Source organism: Salvelinus fontinalis, chromosome 32, assembly GCF_029448725.1.
Source record: "Salvelinus fontinalis isolate EN_2023a chromosome 32, ASM2944872v1, whole genome shotgun sequence".
Classification (NCBI taxonomy): Eukaryota; Metazoa; Chordata; class Actinopteri; order Salmoniformes; family Salmonidae; genus Salvelinus; species Salvelinus fontinalis.
In genome coordinates, this window is record NC_074696.1 from 10333711 (window position 1) to 10354593 (window position 20883).

Consider the following 20883-nt stretch of genomic DNA (forward strand, 5'->3'; position numbering starts at 1 on the left):
CGCTGGCCAACTCCTCCTCTACTAACACTGGCCAACTCCTCCTCTACTAACGCTGGTCAACTCCTCCTCTACTAACGCTGGCCAACTCCCCCTCTACTAACGCTGGCCAACTCCCCCTCTACTAACACTGGCCAACTCCTCCTCTACTAACGCTGGTCAACTCCTCCTCTACTAATGCTGGCCAACTACCCCTCTACTAACGCTGGCCAACTCCCCCTCTACTAACGCTGGCCATCTCCCCCTCTACTAACGCTGGCCAACTACCCCTCTACTACCGCTGGTCAACTCCTCCTCTACTAACGCTGGCCATCTCCTCCTCTACTAACGCTGGTCAACTCCTCCTCTACTAACGCTGGCCATCTCCTCCTCTACTAACGCTGGTCAACTCCTCCTCTACTAACGCTGGTCAACTCCTCCTCTACTAACGCTGGTCAACTCCTCCTCTACTAACGCTGGCCATCTCCTCCTCTACTAACGCTGGTCAACTCCTCCTCTACTAACGCTGGTCAACTCCTCCTCTACTAACGCTGGTCAACTCCTCCTCTACTAACGCTGGTCAACTCCTCCTCTACTAATGCTGGCCAACTCCTCCTCTACTAACGCTGGTCAACTCCTCCTCTACTAACGCTGGCCAACTCCTCCTCTACTAACGCTGGTCAACTCCTCCTCTACTAACGCTGGCCAACTCCTCCTCTACTAACGCTGGTCAACTCCTCCTCTACTAACACTGGTCAACTCCTCCTCTACTAACGCTGGTCAACTCCTCCTCTACTAACGCTGGTCAACTCCTTCTCTACTAACGCTGGCCATCTCCTCCTCTATTAACGCTGGTCAACTCCTCTACTAACGCTGGTCAACTCCTTCTCTACTAACGCTGGTCAACTCCTTCTCTACTAACGCTGGCCATCTCCTCCTCTACTAACGCTGGTCAACTCCTCCTCTACTAACGCTGGCCAACTCCTCCTCTACTAACGCTGGCCAACTCCTCCTCTACTAACGCTGGTCAACTCCTCCTCTACTAACGTTGGCCAACTCCTCCTCTACTAACGTTGGCCAACTCCTCCTCTACTAACGTTGGCCAACTCCTCCTCTACTAACGTTGGCCAACTCCTCCTCTACTAACGTTGGCCAACTCCTCCTCTACTAACGTTGGCCAACTCCTCCTCTACTAACGTTGGCCAACTCCTCCTCTACTAACGCTGGTCATCTCCTCCTCTACTAATGCTGGCCATCTTCACTAACAGGTGAGGTCAGCTTCACTAACAGGTGAGGTCATCTTCACTAACAGGTGAGGTCAGCTTCACTAACAGGTGAGGTCAGCTTTACTAACAGGTGAGGTCAGCTTCACTAACAGGTGAGGTCAGCTTCACTAACAGGTGAGGTCATCTTCACTAACAGGTGAGGTCATCTTCACTAACAGGTGAGGTCAGCTTCACTAACAGGTGCGGTCAGCTTCACTAACAGGTGAGGTCATCTTCACTAACAGGTGAGGTCATCTTCACTAACAGGTGAGGTCAGCTTCACTAACAGGTGAGGTCAGCTTTACTAACAGGTGAGGTCAGCTTCACTAACAGGTGAGGTCAGCTTCACTAATAGGTGAGGTCATCTTCACTAACAGGTGAGGTCATCTTCACTAACAGGTGAGGTCAGCTTCACTAACAGGTGAGGTCATCTTCACTAACAGGTGAGGTCAGCTTCACTAACAGGTGAGGTCAGCTTCACTAACAGGTGAGGTCATCTTCACTAACAGGTGAGGTCAGCTTCACTAACAGGTGAGGTCATCTTCACTAACAGGTGAGGTCATCTTCACTAACAGGTGAGGTCATCTTCACTAACAGGTGAGGTCATCTTCACTAACAGGTGAGGTCATCTTCACTAACAGGTGAGGTCAGCTTCACTAACAGGTGAGGTCAGCTTCACTTACAGGTGAGGTCAGCTTTACTAACAGGTGAGGTCAGCTTCACTAACAGGTGAGGTCATCTTCACTAACAGGTGAGGTCATCTTCACTAACAGGTGAGGTCATCTTCACTAACAGGTGAGGTCAGCTTCACTAACAGGTGAGGTCATCTTCACTAACAGGTGAGGTCATCTTCACTAACAGGTGAGGTCATCTTCACTAACAGGTGAGGTCAGCTTCACTAACAGGTGAGGTCATTTTCACTAACAGGTGAGGTCATCTTCACTAACAGGTGAGGTCATCTTCACTAACAGGTGAGGTCATCTTCACTAACAGGTGAGGTCAGCTTCACTAACAGGTGAGGTCAGCTTCACTAACAGGTGAGGTCATCTTCACTAACAGGTGAGGTCATCTTCACTAACAGGTGAGGGCAGCTTCACTAACAGGTGAGGTCATCTTCACTAACAGGTGAGGTCATCTTCACTAACAGGTGAGGTCAACTTCACTAACAGGTGAGGTCAGCTTCACTAACAGGTGAGGTCATCTTCACTAACAGGTGAGGTCAGCTTCACTAACAGGTGAGGTCAGCTTCACTAACAGGTGAGGTCATCTTCACTAACAGGTGAGGTCATCTTCACTAACAGGTGAGGTCATCTTCACTAACAGGTGAGGTCATCTTCACTAACAGGTGAGGTCTGCTTCACTAACAGGTGAGGTCAGCTTCACTAACAGGTGAGGTCATCTTCACTAACAGGTGAGGTCATCTTCACTAACAGGTGAGGGCAGCTTCACTAACAGGTGAGGTCATCTTCACTAACAGGTGAGGTCATCTTCACTAACAGGTGAGGTCAGCTTCACTAACAGGTGAGGTCAGCTTCACTAACAGGTGGGGTCATCTTCACTAACAGGTGAGGTCATCTTCACTAACAGGTGAGGTCATCTTCACTAACAGGTGAGGTCATCTTCACTAACAGGTGAGGTCATCTTCACTAACAGGTGAGGTCTGCTTCACTAACAGGTGAGGTCAGCTTCACTAACAGGTGAGGTCATCTTCACTAACAGGTGAGGTCATCTTCACTAACAGGTGAGGGCAGCTTCACTAACAGGTGAGGTCATCTTCACTAACAGGTGAGGTCATCTTCACTAACAGGTGAGGTCAGCTTCACTAACAGGTGAGGTCAGCTTCACTAACAGGTGGGGTCATCTTCACTAACAGGTGAGGTCATCTTCACTAACAGGTGAGGTCAGCTTCACTAACAGGTGAGGTCAGCTTCACTAACAGGTGAGGTCATCAGGCATGGAGGAAATGCGAGTCAGCTGAGATAAGAGTGTGAGAGGGAGGTTGACTGTGTGGTGGTCGTGACCTTGGATTGAGTCCCAAATGGCACCCTATACCCTACAAAGTGCACTACCCTATTCCATTATTACCTATGGGGGGGCCCTGGTCAAAAGTAGTGCACTATATAGGGAATAGGGTGCCATTCAGTCCTAAACTCTGCCCTTCATCTCTTTTTCTCCACAGGAGGTCCAAGAAGCTCCCTGATGATAAGCCCTGTTGGCTCTCACACTTTGCTGCCCTGCTTGAGATATGAGACGAGGGGGAGAGGGAGTCAACCCAACCCAACGCAGATGAATCTCGTAGGATGTCCATGTGTCTCACATCGCTGTAAGTAATGAGGGATTTTTTTTTTTCTTCCTTCTCTGACTGGGACCTACCACAGTGTTCGATGCGCCAATAAGTAGAGGTTCTTTGAAGGCTTTCAACAGCCAACGGCTTCCAAAGGATTTGAAAAGTGTAGACTTAGGATGACTCACAAGGGCGGTGGAGACTGAGAGCAGTGGCTGAACACTAGACCTGGGTTGCATCCCAAATGGCACCATAGTCAAAAGTAGTGCACTAAATAGGGAATAGGGCTCTGGTCTAAAGTAGTGTACTATATAGGGAATAGGGCTCTGGTCTAAAGTAGTGTACTATAATAGGGAATAGGGCTCTGGTCTAAAGTAGTGCACTAAATAGGGAATAGGGGTCTGGTCTAAAGTAGTGCACTAAATAGGGAATAGGGCTCTGGTCTAAAGTAGTGTACTAAATAGGGAATAGGGCTCTGGTCTAAAGTAGTGTACTAAATAGGGAATAGGGCTCTGGTCTAAAGTAGTGTACTATATAGGGAATCTGGTGCTATTTGAGCCGCAGCCTTAATTCCGGCAGGGACCTGGGTGCTTTTTCCGTGGTCGATACGTTCAAGGCTTTGACTGTTGGCTGGTGTGAGTCACCAGAATGCAGTGGTACAGACAGAAGCATCAGGCGGAGAGGAGATCAACACCAGTCAAACACATCTAGGAGGCGTCCAAAATTACACCCTATTCCCTATATAGTGCACTACTTTAGACCAGAGCCCTATTCCCTATATAGTACACTACTTTAGACCAGAGCCCTATTCCTTATTTAGTACACTACTTTAGATCAGAGCCCTATTCCCTATCTAGTACACTACTTTAGACCAGAGCCCTATTCCCTATTTAGTGCACTACTTTAGACCAGAGCCCTATTCCCTATTTAGTGCACTACTTTAGACCAGAGCCCTATTCCCTATCTAGTGCACTACTTTAGACCAGAGCCCTATTCCCTATATAGTGCACTACTTTTAAGCACAGGCCATGGAGCTCTGGTCAAAAGTAGTGCACTTTAAATAGGGAATAGGGTGCCATTTGGGACTCACAGGTTTTGTTGTCTACGCCGTTCGTTATTAACACAGGAACCAATTAACTCTGTTAGAGTCAAAGGGTTTTGTTTGGAGCCAGGTTGGATGACCTTACAGAGGATTGAGTTCAGGGGAGATGTCACATCAATCAAATCTTCACCCATTAGGCTTCCTAAATATAATATTCAGGTATATTTCCACTCTATTGTACTCTGAAGTTGATTTCTGGGCAATGTGGGCAATGGTCATACTACCAGACACTGGTCATACTACCAGACACTGGTCATACTACCAGACACTGGTCATACTACCAGACACTGGTCATACTACCAGACAATGGTCATACTACCAGACACTGGTCATACTACCAGACACTGGTCATACTACCAGACACTGGTCATACTACCAGACACTGGTCATACTACCAGACACTGGTCATACTACCAGACAATGGTCATACTACCAGACAATGGTCATACTACCAGACACTGGTCATACTACCAGACAATGGTCATACTACCAGACACTGGTCATACTACCAGACACTGGTCATACTACCAGACACTGGTCATACTACCAGACAATGGTCATACTACCAGACAATGGTCATACTACCAGACACTGGTCATACTACCAGACACTGGTCATACTACCAGACACTGGTCATACTACCAGACACTGGTCATACTACCAGACACTGGTCATACTTCCAGACACTGGTCATACTACCAGACAATGGTCATACTACCAGACACTGGTCATACTACCAGACACTGGTCATACTACCAGACACTGGTCATACTACCAGACACTGGTCATACTACCAGACACTGGTCATACTACCAGATACTGGTCATACTACCAGACAATGGTCATACTACCAGACAATGGTCATACTACCAGACACTGGTCATACTACCAGACAATGGTCATACTACCAGACACTGGTCATACTACCAGACACTGGTCATACTACCAGACAATGGTCATACTACCAGACAATGGTCATACTACCAGACAAGGGTCATATGCAGACAAAGACATTGAACAACACATTGTAACAGGTTAAAGTTGGTTATATACCTGGCCTGTTGATTCCCACACTTTACTCCCTGACTTAAAGACCCTGTCCTGTCTCAGTCCCCAGGATCTCACCTCGTGTGTAAAATAAATAAATTAATAAAATCTGACGTAGATCTGATACAAGTAGGAATGTTTATGTATGCTTAAATCCACCACAGTTCCCACCTTACACACAAATATGTGAACATCTCCCTCTCTCTTCCCATATCTCCCTCCTTCTGTCTGTATGAGCAGTGTGGTGCTGGCCTCCTAGTGGTCATGTGTGGTACCACAGCAATAAACGAGTTACAATGTGTGGAATGCTGTGCACTGTACTGTACTGCAACAAGTTTGTGATGTGGTCAATGAATGTTTAACAAAAGCAAATCGTAAACATGGGTTACACACATAATAGAGTACAAGAGTTCCAACAATAGCAACTGATGCTGAAGCTTTTGCTGCCTGGCAATCTGGCATCATTCCTAGTTGAACCTGTTCCAGTTCGGATGGTGTTTATTGCTCTTAAATAGGTTGCAGGGTTTGGATGTTGTGCCTGCCTGTTGCATGGTAGACGGTACATAAATAGTAACCGGTTGATATATTATGCAAAATCATTGGCTGCTGGGCCCTGTCCCGTGCCCCTGCCCAGTATCCCTCCAGTATCAAGGGAATTCGAGCTCTCTGACTTCTCTTTAGTATTTAATGAGACTGTCCATGTCCTGCCCATGCGGTATCAACAGTGTTACATGTCCTAACTCTCTCTACTGGCTGTCTCTTGACTGAGGCTAGTCTTTCTGAAATTCACACGTTGTAACCATCAGCCTCCAGTGCTCTCTGTGCAGGAAGGTCTCTTGGCTAGAGACCTGAAGGCACTCCACAGCTCTGCAGTCTTGAAATTTGTACGGCCCTCCTTAGTTACGGTTCTGTTTTGAACTTATGTACATGTTTCAGCTCCGAGGCCTGGTCCTGTCTCCTGTTGCCAAGGCATGCTTTCCTCTAGCCAGACAGTCTCTGAGGAACAGGAGGCACTCTGCCTGCTTTCACATTCCCACACCTCTGGTTCTCTCACTTTTGGTTCTTTTACCTCTGGTTCTCTCACTTTTGGTTCTTTCACCTCTGGTTCTCTCACTTTTGGTTCTTTCACCTCTGGTTCTCTCACTTTTGGTTCTTTCACTTCTGGTTCTCTCACTTTTGGTTCTTTCACCTCTGGTTCTCTCACTTTTGGTTCTTTCACCTCTGGTTCTCTCACTTTTGGTTCTTTCACCTCTGGTTCTCTCACTTTTGGTTCTCGCACCTCTGGTTCTCACACCTCTGTTTCTCATACCTCTGGTTCTCTCACCTCTGGTGGAGGGTGGGGGTGAGAGGGAGGGAGGGAGGAGGGAGGAGAGAGAGAGAGGTACAAAACGGATTTAGCTTGTTCATTATGTTCTCAAATATGATCCCTGGTGTGATTGTGCTCGCTGTGGCGTTTGGGCAAACAGAACCTCTTTGACTTTCTAGGTAGACACACACAGCTTCATGAGGTTTGCATGCTGCAGGAAATAGCTGCCGTCCGTGCAAGACAAAAAAAAAAAAAAGCACAACATTGACTTTTTCCTTCCCTGTGTGTGTTTCCTATTTAAGACTTGACACGTGAGGAGTGGAGTGGACAGGCTGTTTTTGACTTTCAGATATCATGTATATGCTGCTATGTGAGAATATGACAGACCTGTCATCCTACTTTATCCTCTAATGTGGGTTTTAATAAGCTCAGGTTCAAATACATAGTATGTCAGATCAGATACATCCTCTCTGGTTCTTAGAAACACCTGTCTATTCCTCTGTACTCCATGTGGCAGTCTTTCATATCATCTCTCCCTCTTCCTCTCCGTTTCTCCCTCTCTCTCTTTCTCTTCCTCTCTCCCTCTTCCCCTCTCCCTGTTCCTCTCTCTGTTTCTACCTCTCTCTCTCCCTCTTCCTCTATTTCTCTTCCTCTCTCTCCCTCCCTCTCTTTCTCTTCCTCTCTCCCTCTTTTTCTCTTCCTCTCTCCCTCTCTCTCTTTCTCTTCCTCTCTCCCTCTTCCTCTCACTGTTTCTCCCTCTTCCTCTATTTCTCTCCCTCTTCCTCTTTCTGTTTCTCTTCTTCTCCCTCCCTCTCTCTCTCCCTCCCTCTCTTTCTCTTCCTCTCTCTCCCCTGTCCTCCCTCTCTTTCTCTCTCTAAGAACTCTCAAAATGATAGCTTTTACATAATGTTTGTCTTGGAGTTGAACATTCCATGTTTGTTCTCTACGCTTAAACTGATGCTCTTCTTCAAACTGTAAGCTACCTTGACTAAAGCCTCAATTCCTATTCATGCAAAAGACCTCTGTGGCCCCGGCGCTATCTGTAGACTACCTCTAAGAAAGGTAAAGACCTCTGTGGCCCCTGCGCTATCTGTAGACTACCTCTAAGAAAGGTAAAGACCTCTGTGGCCCCGGCGCTATCTGTAGACTACCTCTAAGAAAGGTAAAGACCTCTGTGGCCCCAGCGCTATCTGTAGACTACATATAAGAAAGGTAAAGACCTCTGTGGCCCCGGCGCTATCTGTAGACTACCTCTAAGAAAGGTAAAGACCTCTGTGGCCCCAGCGCTATCTGTAGACTACATATAAGAAAGGTAAAGACCTCTGTGGCCCCTGCGCTATCTGTAGACTACATATAAGAAAGGTAAAGACCTCTGTGGCCCCTGCGTTATCTGTAGACTACCTCTAAGAAAGGTTAAGACCTCTGTGGCCCCAGCGCTATCTGTAGACTACCTCTAAGAAAGGTACAAGAGTGGGAAAAGTTTGAGAAATGACAATGATTTACGGTACAGATCTGACATTGGCAGACAGTGAGCGATGCCCTCTTCTAAACGAGTGACCTGTTACCGTGTGCCTGTACAGCATGTCACCTGGAATCACCTGGAATCACCTGGAATCACCTGGAATCACCTGGAATCACCTGGAATCACCTGGAATCACCTGGAATCACCTGGTGAAAGTAACTATTAGGATGGTCTCAGTGTGTCATATGAAATGTTTTTATTTTATTTAACTAGGCAAGTCAGTTAAGAACAAATTCGTATTTACAATGACGGCCTACCAAAAGGCAAAAGGGCTCCTGCAGGGGGCTGGGATTAAAAATATAAATAAATGAAATAAAAATATTGATAAAACAAAGGTTGATACTTTGTCTTCATTCCAAACGGCACCCTATTTCCTACATACTATATAGAAAACAGGGTGCCATTTGAGACTACTCTTTGTCATATTATTACCCCTAGTTATTACATAATCCTACTATCAATCTTTTCCCTTTACCTGTTACGACTTTATGTAGGCTACGTTGGTCTGAACGGTGGCCAAGATGAACAATGTTCTCCTTTAGTCCATGTCAAATTACACTCATAGACATCCTTGTCAGTTCCTGCTTTAGGACATAAAACAACTCCCACTTGGCTGGGCTTGTGTCTGAAAAGGTGAAATATGATACAGTAAATTGATTGTCTGTAGAAATAGCTCTTCTCTCAGGAATTAGGAAAGAAACCCATCTGGAATTTAAATGTTTTCACCCCTTTGGGTCGCGTGTCATGACTCTTGTTTCCTGGGTTCCGGCCCGCCTCGCGGACTATTTAAAGATTCTCCTCTCCGTACCTCAGTCCTCGAGCCCTGCAGCGAGTCAACACAACCGAATGACTGTAGAGCGCGAGAAAGGGGAAACTCCTGTCTGTCTGAACGAAAACAAACGGGTTGTAGTGTGCACGCTGTTAAAATAAACTAGCAACAATGTCTGGGGAAATTATCACCAGAATTTGCCTTTTTCTACTCATCGTCTGCTCGGTAAGTTTAATATATAATATGACAGATTTTATGTATCAGATGTGAATAAAGTGCTGGATTTTCATCTATTAATTTATGTAACTTTGTCATCACTTTGCATTTGATGCAATAATAACCTATTATTCCTCTCTCATTCACCCGGCTATTGTCATATGATTTGTCTTAATATTTATGTATTATTATTTATTTATTATTATTTAGTCATGTAAATGTAGATTTGAAGTACAACCTTTGGGAACGCATTATGCAGTTATAGCAGCTAAAACATTCCATGGGGGTGTGGGCTCACAGTAAACAGCTCTGTAAAGTATTATACATCAGCTCTGTAAAGTATCCTGTAAAGTATTATACAGCAGCTCTGTAAAGTAGCCTGTAAAGTAGTCTACAGCAGCTCTGTAATGTAGCCTGTAAAGTAGTCTACAGCAGCTCTGTAATGTAGCCTGTAAAGTATTATACATCAGCTCTGTAAAGTAGCCTGTAAAGTATTATACAGCAGCTCTGTAATGTAGCCTGTAGGTATTATACATCAGCTCTGTAAAGTAGCCTGTAAAGTATTATATAGCAGTTATTTAAAGTATTATACAGCAGCTCTATAAAGTAACCTGTAAAGTAACCTATAGCATCTCTGTAAAGTAGACTGTAAAGTAGCCTATAAAGTAGCCTATAGCAACTTTGTAAAGTAACCTGTAAGTAGCCTAAAGCAACTATATAAAGTAGTGTACAGCAGCTCTGTAAAGTAGCCTGTAAAGTAATCTATAGCAGCTCTATAAAGTAGCGTACAGCAGCTCTATAAAGTAACCTGTAAAGTAACCTATAGCATCTCTGTAAAGTAGACTGTAAAGTAGCCTATAAAGTAGCCTATAGCAACTTTGTAAAGTAACCTGTAAAGTAGCCTAAAGCAACTATATAAAGTAGTGTACAGCAGCTCTGTAAAGTAGCCTGTAAAGTAATCTATAGCAGCTCTATAAAGTAGCGTACAGTAGCAGTTCTGTAAACAATGCAAGGTTATGAAAAAGTAGGGTTGTTATAATTGGATATCACTGTTACTGAAATGATTGGATTCAAATAGGCTATGTTCTTGGGTTTGTCTTATTCATTGCTACTAAAAGGAACATAAGTACAGAGTACAGAGAAGCAGTAAAAATAACTTAGTAGCCTAAATTGTGACATAGGACCTACAATTTAGTGCCAAGTTGTTTTTGTCCCCTCTTATTAAATCGTTTTTTAATCCATGTTACGCTAACCTTTTATCACTACATGTATTTAGATAAACAGCGCATCAATATTTGACAGCATTTGAGTAGCCTACATTGATATATTTTATTTATTTGTACATGCTGTAATACCACAGTGCATCACTCTCCATAGAATTTTCTACCAGACATGATTTGGTTACATCGAGTCATGTCTCCATCTTGTGGCAGTGAGATGCATTACAAGTGAGGTGTTACACAAAACGCGAAGAAGATTCATACAACAGCATCTGGTTCTTTGACACACAGTATAGACTTAACTCATTGTTTGAAGTTTTGTGGATAAACACATCTTCCCTGGAGACAAATCCTGATATCAGACATGTTGTTCACACTATCCTAAGTGTTTTTTTAAACATTTCTGTCTGTTATATTTTCTTACGTCTACAGACAATGGCCCAGGACTGTTCTGATCCCTGTGACTGCCCGTCGGACCCCCCTCCATGTCCTTTTGGTACCAGTCTGGTTCTGGATGGCTGTGGTTGCTGTAAGGTGTGTGCCAGGCAAGCCGGCGAGCCTTGTACCCTCCTGGAGCCATGTGACCACCATAAGGGGCTTTACTGTGATTATGCAATGCTGAGTGACACTGAGCACGGCATCTGCATGGGTGAGTTGAATTCTCCTGTCAACTATTAAAGGAAGGGTAGGAGGTTTTGAGATATCCTTTGAGACTGTGATCACCTCTTGGCTCTCCTATTGTAGAGATTGCTACATATTTTGTGTAGACTTTGTCAGGGCTTAGGTTATTATTATCCAAAGTGGGCAATCTCTGGCCTAATAATGTAAGCCTTTGAAATATGAAATCTAAAATGGCGTCTCCACCTCTGTGTTTCAGCCCAGGAAGGCCAGACGTGTGACCTGGGAGGGGTCATCTACCGCAGTGGAGAGACATTCCAGCCCAGCTGCAAGCACCAGTGTGTCTGTATGAACGGAGAGATCGGCTGCGTGCCAACTTGTGCCAGCGACGTGTGGCTGCCCTCCCCGGACTGCCCGTACCCACGCCGCATCCAGATCCCTGGGAAGTGCTGTGAGGAGTGGGTGTGTGATCAGAGCCCTCAGGACAACCCCTACCAGTCAGCCATGGCTGGTGAGTCTTACCTCCTATAAACTCTTCATTTTTCTCTCTCTGTCTGGGTTTCTTTTCTCTCTCACTATCACTTTCACTTTTTCTCTCTCTTTTTTTAAAGCTAAACTCCCATCTTTTTCTTCTCCACAATGCTCTCTCTCTCCCTCTCCCTGTCTCTGTCTCTCTCTCTCTCTCTCTCTCTCTCTCTCTCTCTCTCTCTCTCTCTCTCTCTCTCTCTGTCTCTGTCTCTCTCTCTGTCTCTCTGTCTCTCTCTCTGTCTCTGTCTCTGTCTCTCTCTCTCTGTCTCTCTCTCTGTCTCTCTCTCTGTCTCTCTCTCTCTCTCTCTCTCTCTCTCTCTCTCTCTCTCTCTCTCTCTGTCTCTCTCTCTCTCTGTGTGTGTCTCTGTCTCTTTACCAAAGTTCAAACTAACCACCTCTCCCTCTTCTCCTCCCCTCTTGTTCACCCTTTCACCACTGTTCACCTCTTCCTCTCCCTTCCTCTTCTCTCAGGATCTGAAATTCACCCCTTGGTCTCTTCTTCCCCTCTGTCAGTCTACAGAGAGGTGTCAGCCCACGGGCCGGTCCCGGCGGAGAGCCCCAGGGAGAACTGCATCGTCCAGACCACCAAATGGGACGAGTGCTCGGCCACCTGCGGCATGGGCGTGTCGTCCCGCGTCACCAATGACAACGAGCGGTGCCAGCTGGAGAGGCAGACCCGTATCTGTATGATCCGGCCCTGCCACGTGGAGCAAGAGAAGGACATCAAGGTGGATACATGGACTAATACCATTATATAGTATAACAACATATAGAGGAATATATTATATAGTTTAACAACATATAGAGGAATGTATTATATGGTATAACAACATATAGAGAAACGTATTATATAGTTTAACAACATATAGAGGAATGTATTATATAGTTTAACAACATATAGAGAAACATATTATATAGTGTATTATATAGTATAACAACATAGAGGCATATATTATATAGTGTATTATATAGTATAACAACATATAGAGGAACATATTATATAGTGTATTATATAGTACAACAACATATAGAGGAACATATTATATAGTATAACAACATATAGAGGAACATATTATATAGTGTATTATATAGTATAACAACATATAGAGGAATGTATTATATAGTGTATTATATAGTATAACAACATATAGAGGAATATATTATATAGTTCAACAACATATAAAGGAATGTATTATATAGTGTATTATATAGTATAACAACATATAAAGGAATGTATTATATAGTATATTATATAGTTTAACAACATATAGAGGAATGTATTATATAGTGTATTATATAGTATAACAACATATAGAGGAATATATTATATAGTACAACAACATATAGAGGAATGTATTATATAGTATAACAACATATAGAGGAATGTATTATATAGTGTATTATATAGTATAACAACATATAGAGGAATATATTATATAGTACAACAACATATAGAGGAATGTATTATATAGTATAACAACATATAGAGGAATGTATTATATAGTGTATTATATAGTATAACAACATATAGAGGAATATATTATATAGTACAACAACATATAGAGGAATGTATTATATAGTGTATTATATAGCCTATTATATAAGCATGACATAAGATGATATCACATGGCATTTCTCAGCACATTTAATAAGTGAATGCTGTATTTTCATCACAAATGTAAACAAGAAGCCATGCAATTCAGGAGCATAGAATGTCTTTGGCTCCTTATCGTTTACTAAAGGTTAAACCCAAGCTTCCCTAAGCATGATAGACAATGTAGCAAGTTGTTATTCCCATCCTAAACTAACCGCCATTCTTCTTGCTTCCACAGAGGGGGAAGAAGTGTGTACGGACCCCCAAGTCCCTGCGCGGCATGCGTTTCCAGCTGTCAGGCTGCAGCAGCAGCAGGATCTACAAGCCCAAGTTCTGTGGTGTGTGTACGGACGGGCGCTGCTGCACCCCTCACACCACCGTCACCGCCGAGGTGGAGTTCCACTGTCCCGAGGGAGACACCTTCAGACGCAAGATGATGTTCATCAAGACGTGCTCCTGTCACCACGACTGTCCACGAGACAATGACATCTTCCTGGCCTCGCACACACGCAGAATGATTGGGGACTATGACAACGATATGTAAACATCATGGCTGCCAAACAAACTGACAAGCACATAAACACATCAGCCCATATACACACACACACACATATACACACACTGATAAAACTATTTCACATCGCACTCACACACACATAGGCAGCTTTTTGAATTCCTGGACCCTTGTCTCTACCTTACTACCCATAGACATGTCTACCTAGTAGTGAGACTGAAAACAAGTATGTGAGTTCAAGCATGAGATTGACTCTTTAGGTTTTCTTTTGCTACTTTTTTTTTTATTGTTGTTTTGTTTGGGTTTTTAACGCGCAGCTCTAAAGTCACCTGGCTCTTTGACTCGTCTGCCTGTATGTCTACAGAGATACTATAGGGTGGATCTGACGCACTGAGGAATCAATGTTAGAGAGACGTAGCACATCACTTAGGAAGGTTATAGGAGCATGACATGGTAGTGTACAGATGAGCAGTAGGTACTTACTCAACCAAATGTCACATTTTGACATAAAATGTTAGAATATGACATTTAAAAAAAAAACAACATTATTCATATGTTAAAGATTAACAATACAGAAATAGTTTGAATATATTATACTACTAGTATGTGCCTCGACTGATCTGCATATTATTGAGTGAATATATATATATATATCTATATATATATATATATATATACTTATATACACCTGACACAAAATTATTGGAAATATTTATGATTGAGTCTTTTAACTTCGACGGGGACGTTACCTATATCTCTCATTATTTAGTCACTTCATTAGTTGCTGACCACTGATATATTTTCAGTTTAGTCCAACGTAAGAGTTTGGGTCCCTAAAAACTGCTTTGTCTGACCGTGAATTCACGTTCACATCATGGTCAAAAAGAGACATTAAAATGACTAAAATCGAAAGAAAAAAAACACTAGTCCAAAAACACTAAAAACAAAAAGTGGCTTGGCTGAAGAATGTAAATAATATTGTTTACTGTTTATTTAAAAAAAAGAGAAGAAAGAACAAAGGAAATAAATGAATTCTGCATTGACGAATACACCTTGTGTAAATACTGTAAGACTGTGTACAGTTTAGTACTATAATTTATGTACCTGGTTGTTCTTGTTTAAGTAATAACACCAGGTTGTAAGTTGTTGTTGTATTTGTATCATACTTGTTTTTCACTGTAACCACCTGGCCAAGATACAAGTGAGTTCCTATTGTTGCACTTTTGTCTGTTTCTAATTAAATAAATTATATATTTTTTATACATAAACTACTTTTCATCCTTTGTCTGACATACACAGTGAGACTAATTGTTTCTGAAATATGAATGTTAAAGACTGCATAGAAATCGAGGCATTTCTTAAAATAGAAGGTCTAGTCTAGAGGAGGGTGTGGCCAGTACAGGCAGTCATCATTTCCCTGTCTGCTGTATAATTGTAATGGAACATGGAACGTGCTAATGGAATGAGATGGAACACGGAATGTTCTAATGGAATGAGATGGGACACGGAACGTTCTAATGGAATGAGATGGAACACGGAACGTTCTAATGGAATGAGATGGGACACGGAACGTTCTAATGGAATGAGATGGAACATGGAACGTTTTAATGGAATGAGATGGAACATGGAACGTTCTAATGGAAGGATACAGTAGCAGTCATCTACTGCTAGGACAGCATGGTGGCAGCAGGCAGCCTAGCAGTTAAGAGCGTTGGACCAGTAACCAGAAGGTTGCTGCTTTCAATCCCTCAGCCAACCAGGTGAACAATCTGACGACGTTCCCTTACGCAAGACACTTACCCCTAATTGCTCCTGTAAGGATATGAGTGTCTGCTAAATGACTGAAATGTTAATCTGAGAAATGGTCAAGAAAGAAAAGTTCTGTCTCTCGAACCATGGGGCACATGCATAGTCAGCGTCTAAGTACCTGCGTATGATGTTATGGACGCGGCTGAGTGGCGCGGTCCACAGTCGACTGCAGCATTTGCAGAAAACGGGATGTCAAGGAGTAGGAACCAGGAACTAGTGTTCATGGGAAGGAATTATGTTTTGGGTGTTTGCTTTAAATATTTCATATCTTTTCTGCGTACATGTGTCATTTCACCAAAACACACACACACACACAAGGGGATCACATGTGCCTTACATGCACCTGAACCTCAGAATCCACCCTGGCAGAAATAGAAGGTATGTGGAATTAGGTAACTGAGCACAAAGCAATTACTCTCTTCAACTCATGTGCATTCTCCCGTTTAATTTGAGATCAGTTCACCATTCTGAAATTATAGTAATAGTAATATGATAGTACTGGAGCTGAACTGGAGCCCATATTTGTTTTGTAATGAAATGTATTTATAGTAGCTGGTGCTGCTGTGTAGGAAGGACAATGTAGCTACTGTTTCTGTTTGTATTAATGGAGCTGGTGCTGCTGTATTGTAGGTAGGTGGCATACACTTTGATTTCTTTATGTCCCAAATGGCACCCTATACCCTATATAGTGCACTACTTTTGACCAGGGCTAATAGGGCTTTAATCAAAAGTAGTGCACTATATAGGGAATAGGGCCCTGGTCAAAAGTAGTGCACTATACTGTATAGGGAATAGGGCTCTGGTCAAAAGTAGTGCACTATATATGGGGATAGTGTGCCATTTTGGTATTCAGCCTATGAGCAGTTATCTGTGGGTGAGTATTACAACAGGGATAGTTGTGAATGGAATTATTATTTAGCTGTAAATTGCTACGTAGAGTTATAAAGAGATCCTCTTTAGCAACACGACAGAGAGCGTATCCATCCCCGTAGGTGGATGTGTGGGCGTTCTCAAATTAATCCCCAAATATGTCATGGCAACCTGCAAAAAGCATAGCAAAAGAGGACAGAGCTTGAAAACTGGAACGAACCCCCCCCCCCCCAAATAAGCTAAAAGACTGAGCTTCAATTTATTTAAAAAATATATCTTTGTTCACAGTAAATGCAGAGTGAATTCCACCAGCGGCCTAGAGGAAGAGCAGGCTGTTGAATAACTGACCAGCACACACAGAGTCAACACAAACTATGCATTTAGGAAGTCTGTCATGTTTGGTTGCCTCTGCCAATGTGCTCCAGTGAGAGGACCTGACCGCTCACTGACCTTTCACCTGAAAACCCAATCCACCTCCACAGATTTTCACTGACCTTTCACCTGAAAGCCCAATCCACCTCCACAGATTTTCACTGACCTTTCACCTGAAAGCCCAATCCACCTCCACAGATTTGTGAGTAAAATGCATAGTCTACTTTCCTATCCTACATTCAAAGACAATGTGATAAAGTGTAAGCGATATTTTAATTGGGTGACTCTGGAATATTATTGATTACCATGAATATGGCAGACCGGTTAAGAGGATTGGGCAAGTAAGCGAAAGGTCGCTGGCTTGAATCCCTGAGCCGACTAGGTGAACAAATGTCTAGATGTGCCCTTGAGCAAAGGCACTTAACCTATAAGTTGCTCTGGATAAGAGTGTCTGATAAAATGTAAATGTATAAATGAATATTTATTCAGCCTAGAAGTCAAGATCTCCTGCCATCCCTTGACCTTTTACCCAAAGTGCATCTCACCTGCTACAGCACGGCAAGCAGTACCAGAGCGCTAAATCTAAGACCAAAAGGCCCCTTAACAGCTTCTACCCTCAAGCCATAAAACTGCTGAACAATTAATCAAATGGTCACCAGACTATTACATTGACCCCCCCCCCCCCCCCCCCCCCCCCATTTGTTTTGTACACTGCTGCTACTCGCTGTTTATTATCTATGCATAGTCACTTCACCCCTACCTACATGTACACATTACCTCTAACCTGTACCCCCATACACTGACTCGGTACCGGTACCCCCTGTATATAGCCTCGTTATTGTTATGTTATTGTGTCACTTTTAATTATTTTTTTTACTTTAGTTTCTTTGGTAAATATTTTCTTAACTCTTCTTGAACTGCACTGTTGGTTAAGGACATGTAAACGTTTCACGGTAAAGTCGACACTTGTTATTATTCGGCGCACGTGACAAATAAAGTTTGATTTGATTTGACCTCTGATGTCAGTGTAGCAACTTCAGCACATGGTCAGTTGGATGCATAGACCAGCGCTGCTGTAGTTTAGGGTCTGCGCTGGCTACACACAAAAACACTTCTGGGTAAAAAAAAATATTGCAAATTTCTACTACTGAACAAAAAAACAACAACAAAAATAACCCCGATCAGTGGTTGTTGTCAGTCACTAATCCCAGTCCGTTGCTCGTGCATAACATTATCCATACGACGTCACAGTACCTGGCTGAGATGACGCGCGTTGCTCCAATCAGCATCTTCCAGAGGCGGGTAAATGGATGTCGCGAGCCCCGACAGTACACTACAATCACAACTCCACAGTGACGGGTTTTTTTTGACGGAGGAATGCTGCTGTGTTGGTGAGAAAGGCAAAATGAATAGAAGCCCCCTACTGCACAAATTAGTAAATTACACAGACATATAATAAGAAGGAATCGAAGACAACGCGCTGTCATCCTCCCAGGTAAACCCATTATATCGAAAACGTTGTCAACGGCACGTTTCGTCTATTTCTGGAACTGTCTCATTTGTGAATGTATGGACTAACGTCTGGCCAACGTTAGTCCATTTTATCGTGTAATTCAATGCTGTGGTGCAGTGGGTATAGAAATAAGCAAAATGATATACTAGTTATCTCGGGGAACACATTTTAGAGGGCTATGTTTTCATGTGCTCTGTGCTGACTATTTCACTGTCATTTTATGGGGTTTGTTTTGTCATACGTCAGTCGGACACTGAGTCGGTCCTCTTTCCTTTCCTCCCGTCATAGTTTGTTCTAGAATTGTCAGTTACCGATGAGAGTATAGGCTAGGCAAGCCTAGGTAGGGTAAGTAGTCAGGTGGACTAGTGCATGGGAGCTAAATAAATCGTAGTGAAGAAGATTTCAAGTGGATTAGCCACCACTGGCACGGTAGCGCGCGCGCCTTTGGCTTTCATGCTATGGTTGTGACAGCTGTCATCCGGTTCAGAGTTCCCGGCGGTTAGAACGTTGGGCCACTAACCGAAAAGTTGCTTGTTCGAATCCACGAGTCGACAAGGTGAACACTGTCGTTGTACCATTGAGCAAAGCACTTACGCCTAATTGCTTCGGGGTTGATAATGGCTGAGCCCCTCTCCTCTCTGGGATAAACAAACACCACATGTCCATTTCACAGATGCTTATAAACAAACTTGTACATGTATGAGATAGGACAAATATAAGCAGCCACCTTATTATTATTATATATCATATTATGAGGGCCATGCGAGATAAATAACCAGCACAATGGAGGTGTGATGTAGCCTTTGTTAATAAAGCGCATTTGACTGAGGATGCTTCAGTCGTGTGCATGGAATCTATGATAGGTCTACTATGGACCAAAAGTATAGGCTATTACTCCGCATTGGTTTAAAGTTCCTGTTATATTTTATCTACACACCGCCGGCGTGAGGGAACGTTAAGACTCATTGGTCTATTATTTGTGCTGTCTGCTGCATAGATACAGTTGCTGGTTGCCGCGGTTCCAAGGCCGTCTGTTTCTGGGAAAGCCAGCATCTCACCCCGCCTCTCTCGCGTCAGTCGGTGACATCGGCAAACTGTTTGTTGGTGATCCACTCGCGTATTACCCTTGCGGCGGACGCGGAAGGGAGGGAGGACGCACTTCAGTGGCCCAATGTAGGGTAGGCTGACAGTGTCGAGAAATTACGACTCTCATCCACGCCCTTATCCTCAGCCAGCGTCTACTCTCCTATTTCGGCAGACAGAGGCTCTTCCGCTCGTCTGAGAACTCGGAGGTGGGTTCGGGAGCTTTTGTTTGCCTCGTTTTAGGCCACATCATTTATTGTCTACTCAACGAACTGAAAAAGTATGATTAACACCTGCTTACCTGTCTGTCATACCTGTCAGTCATGTTATTATAGTAGCCTGTTTCCTTGTAAACAGGTAATACACTCAAATTGTTTAAGCTCGTAACATAACCATGGCTAATCATGAATACCCCCTATTATGTTAGGCAGGTCTACACATGCATGTTTTTGAAACAGTTAGAGAGAAGTTACCAATTTGTAAGTCGCTCTGGATAAGGGCGTCTGCTAAATGACTTAAATGTAAATGTAAGTTGTCCCAAACATGTTGTCACTGAGAACAGATGATCTTTGTGTGTTCGGGTGCTATGAAAAGTAAATTCTGAAAATCAGCTGTTTACCATCTAGAGACAAAACCTTCTCACACATCTGACCTGAAAATCAAGATAAAAGTTAATTAGGAAAAGACTCACTCAAGACGTCAGCTTCCGTATACTTTATCATTGTACCTAGTCCTACCTTAAGTAGATCACTAACAGCAATCTGGAAGCTGATCACGTGATTTCTGCATCCTATTGATGCCTCTGTACCAGTACAACGAAAACATCACCGTTTTGTGATGTCAACTTCCTCTATGGGAGTTTAGCAAAATTTGATTTGTTTTTTCGAATTCTTTGTGGGTCTCTGTAATCTGAGGGAAATATGTGTCTCTAAAATGGACATAGTGACCATATTAGAGACACATAATGTAAACATAGGTTTCCTATGCCAATACAGCCCTTAGATTGAAATTGAGTTGAGAGTGGCAAAGAGTGAGTGTGTGTGAGAGAGAGAGAGAGAGAGAGAGAGAGAGAGAGAGAGAGAAAGAGAGACAGAGAGAGAGAGAGAGAGAAAGAGAGAGAGAGACAGAGAGAGAGAGAGAGAGAGAGAGAGCGAGAGAGAGAGAGAGAGAGAGAGAGACAGAGATATCTCCCTCTCTCATTATTCTCACACCCTCATGGAAACATCACATACGCCATGGTCTATTTTCAATTATTAACAGCTGGAGAGGACTTTA

The 20883-nt window shown here is 43.3% G+C and overlaps 1 protein-coding gene across 2 annotated transcripts; it reads left to right on the plus strand.

Annotated features, from left to right (window-relative positions):
• Positions 1 to 9332: 9332 nt before the first annotated feature.
• Positions 9333 to 15208, plus strand: LOC129830708 (CCN family member 2-like). Of its 2 annotated transcripts, none has more exons than XM_055893331.1 (5): positions 9333 to 9496; positions 11140 to 11356; positions 11585 to 11836; positions 12325 to 12581; positions 13686 to 15208. In XM_055893331.1, exons 1-5 carry the CDS (start codon positions 9443 to 9445, stop codon positions 13989 to 13991), a joined length of 1086 nt encoding a protein of 361 aa, XP_055749306.1. In that variant the 5' UTR covers positions 9333 to 9442; the 3' UTR covers positions 13992 to 15208. The 2 variants fall into 2 exon arrangements, with proteins under 2 accessions (XP_055749306.1, XP_055749307.1); XM_055893332.1 differs by having other exon boundaries at positions 12367 to 12581.
• The last annotated feature ends 5675 nt before the right edge of the window (positions 15209 to 20883 follow it).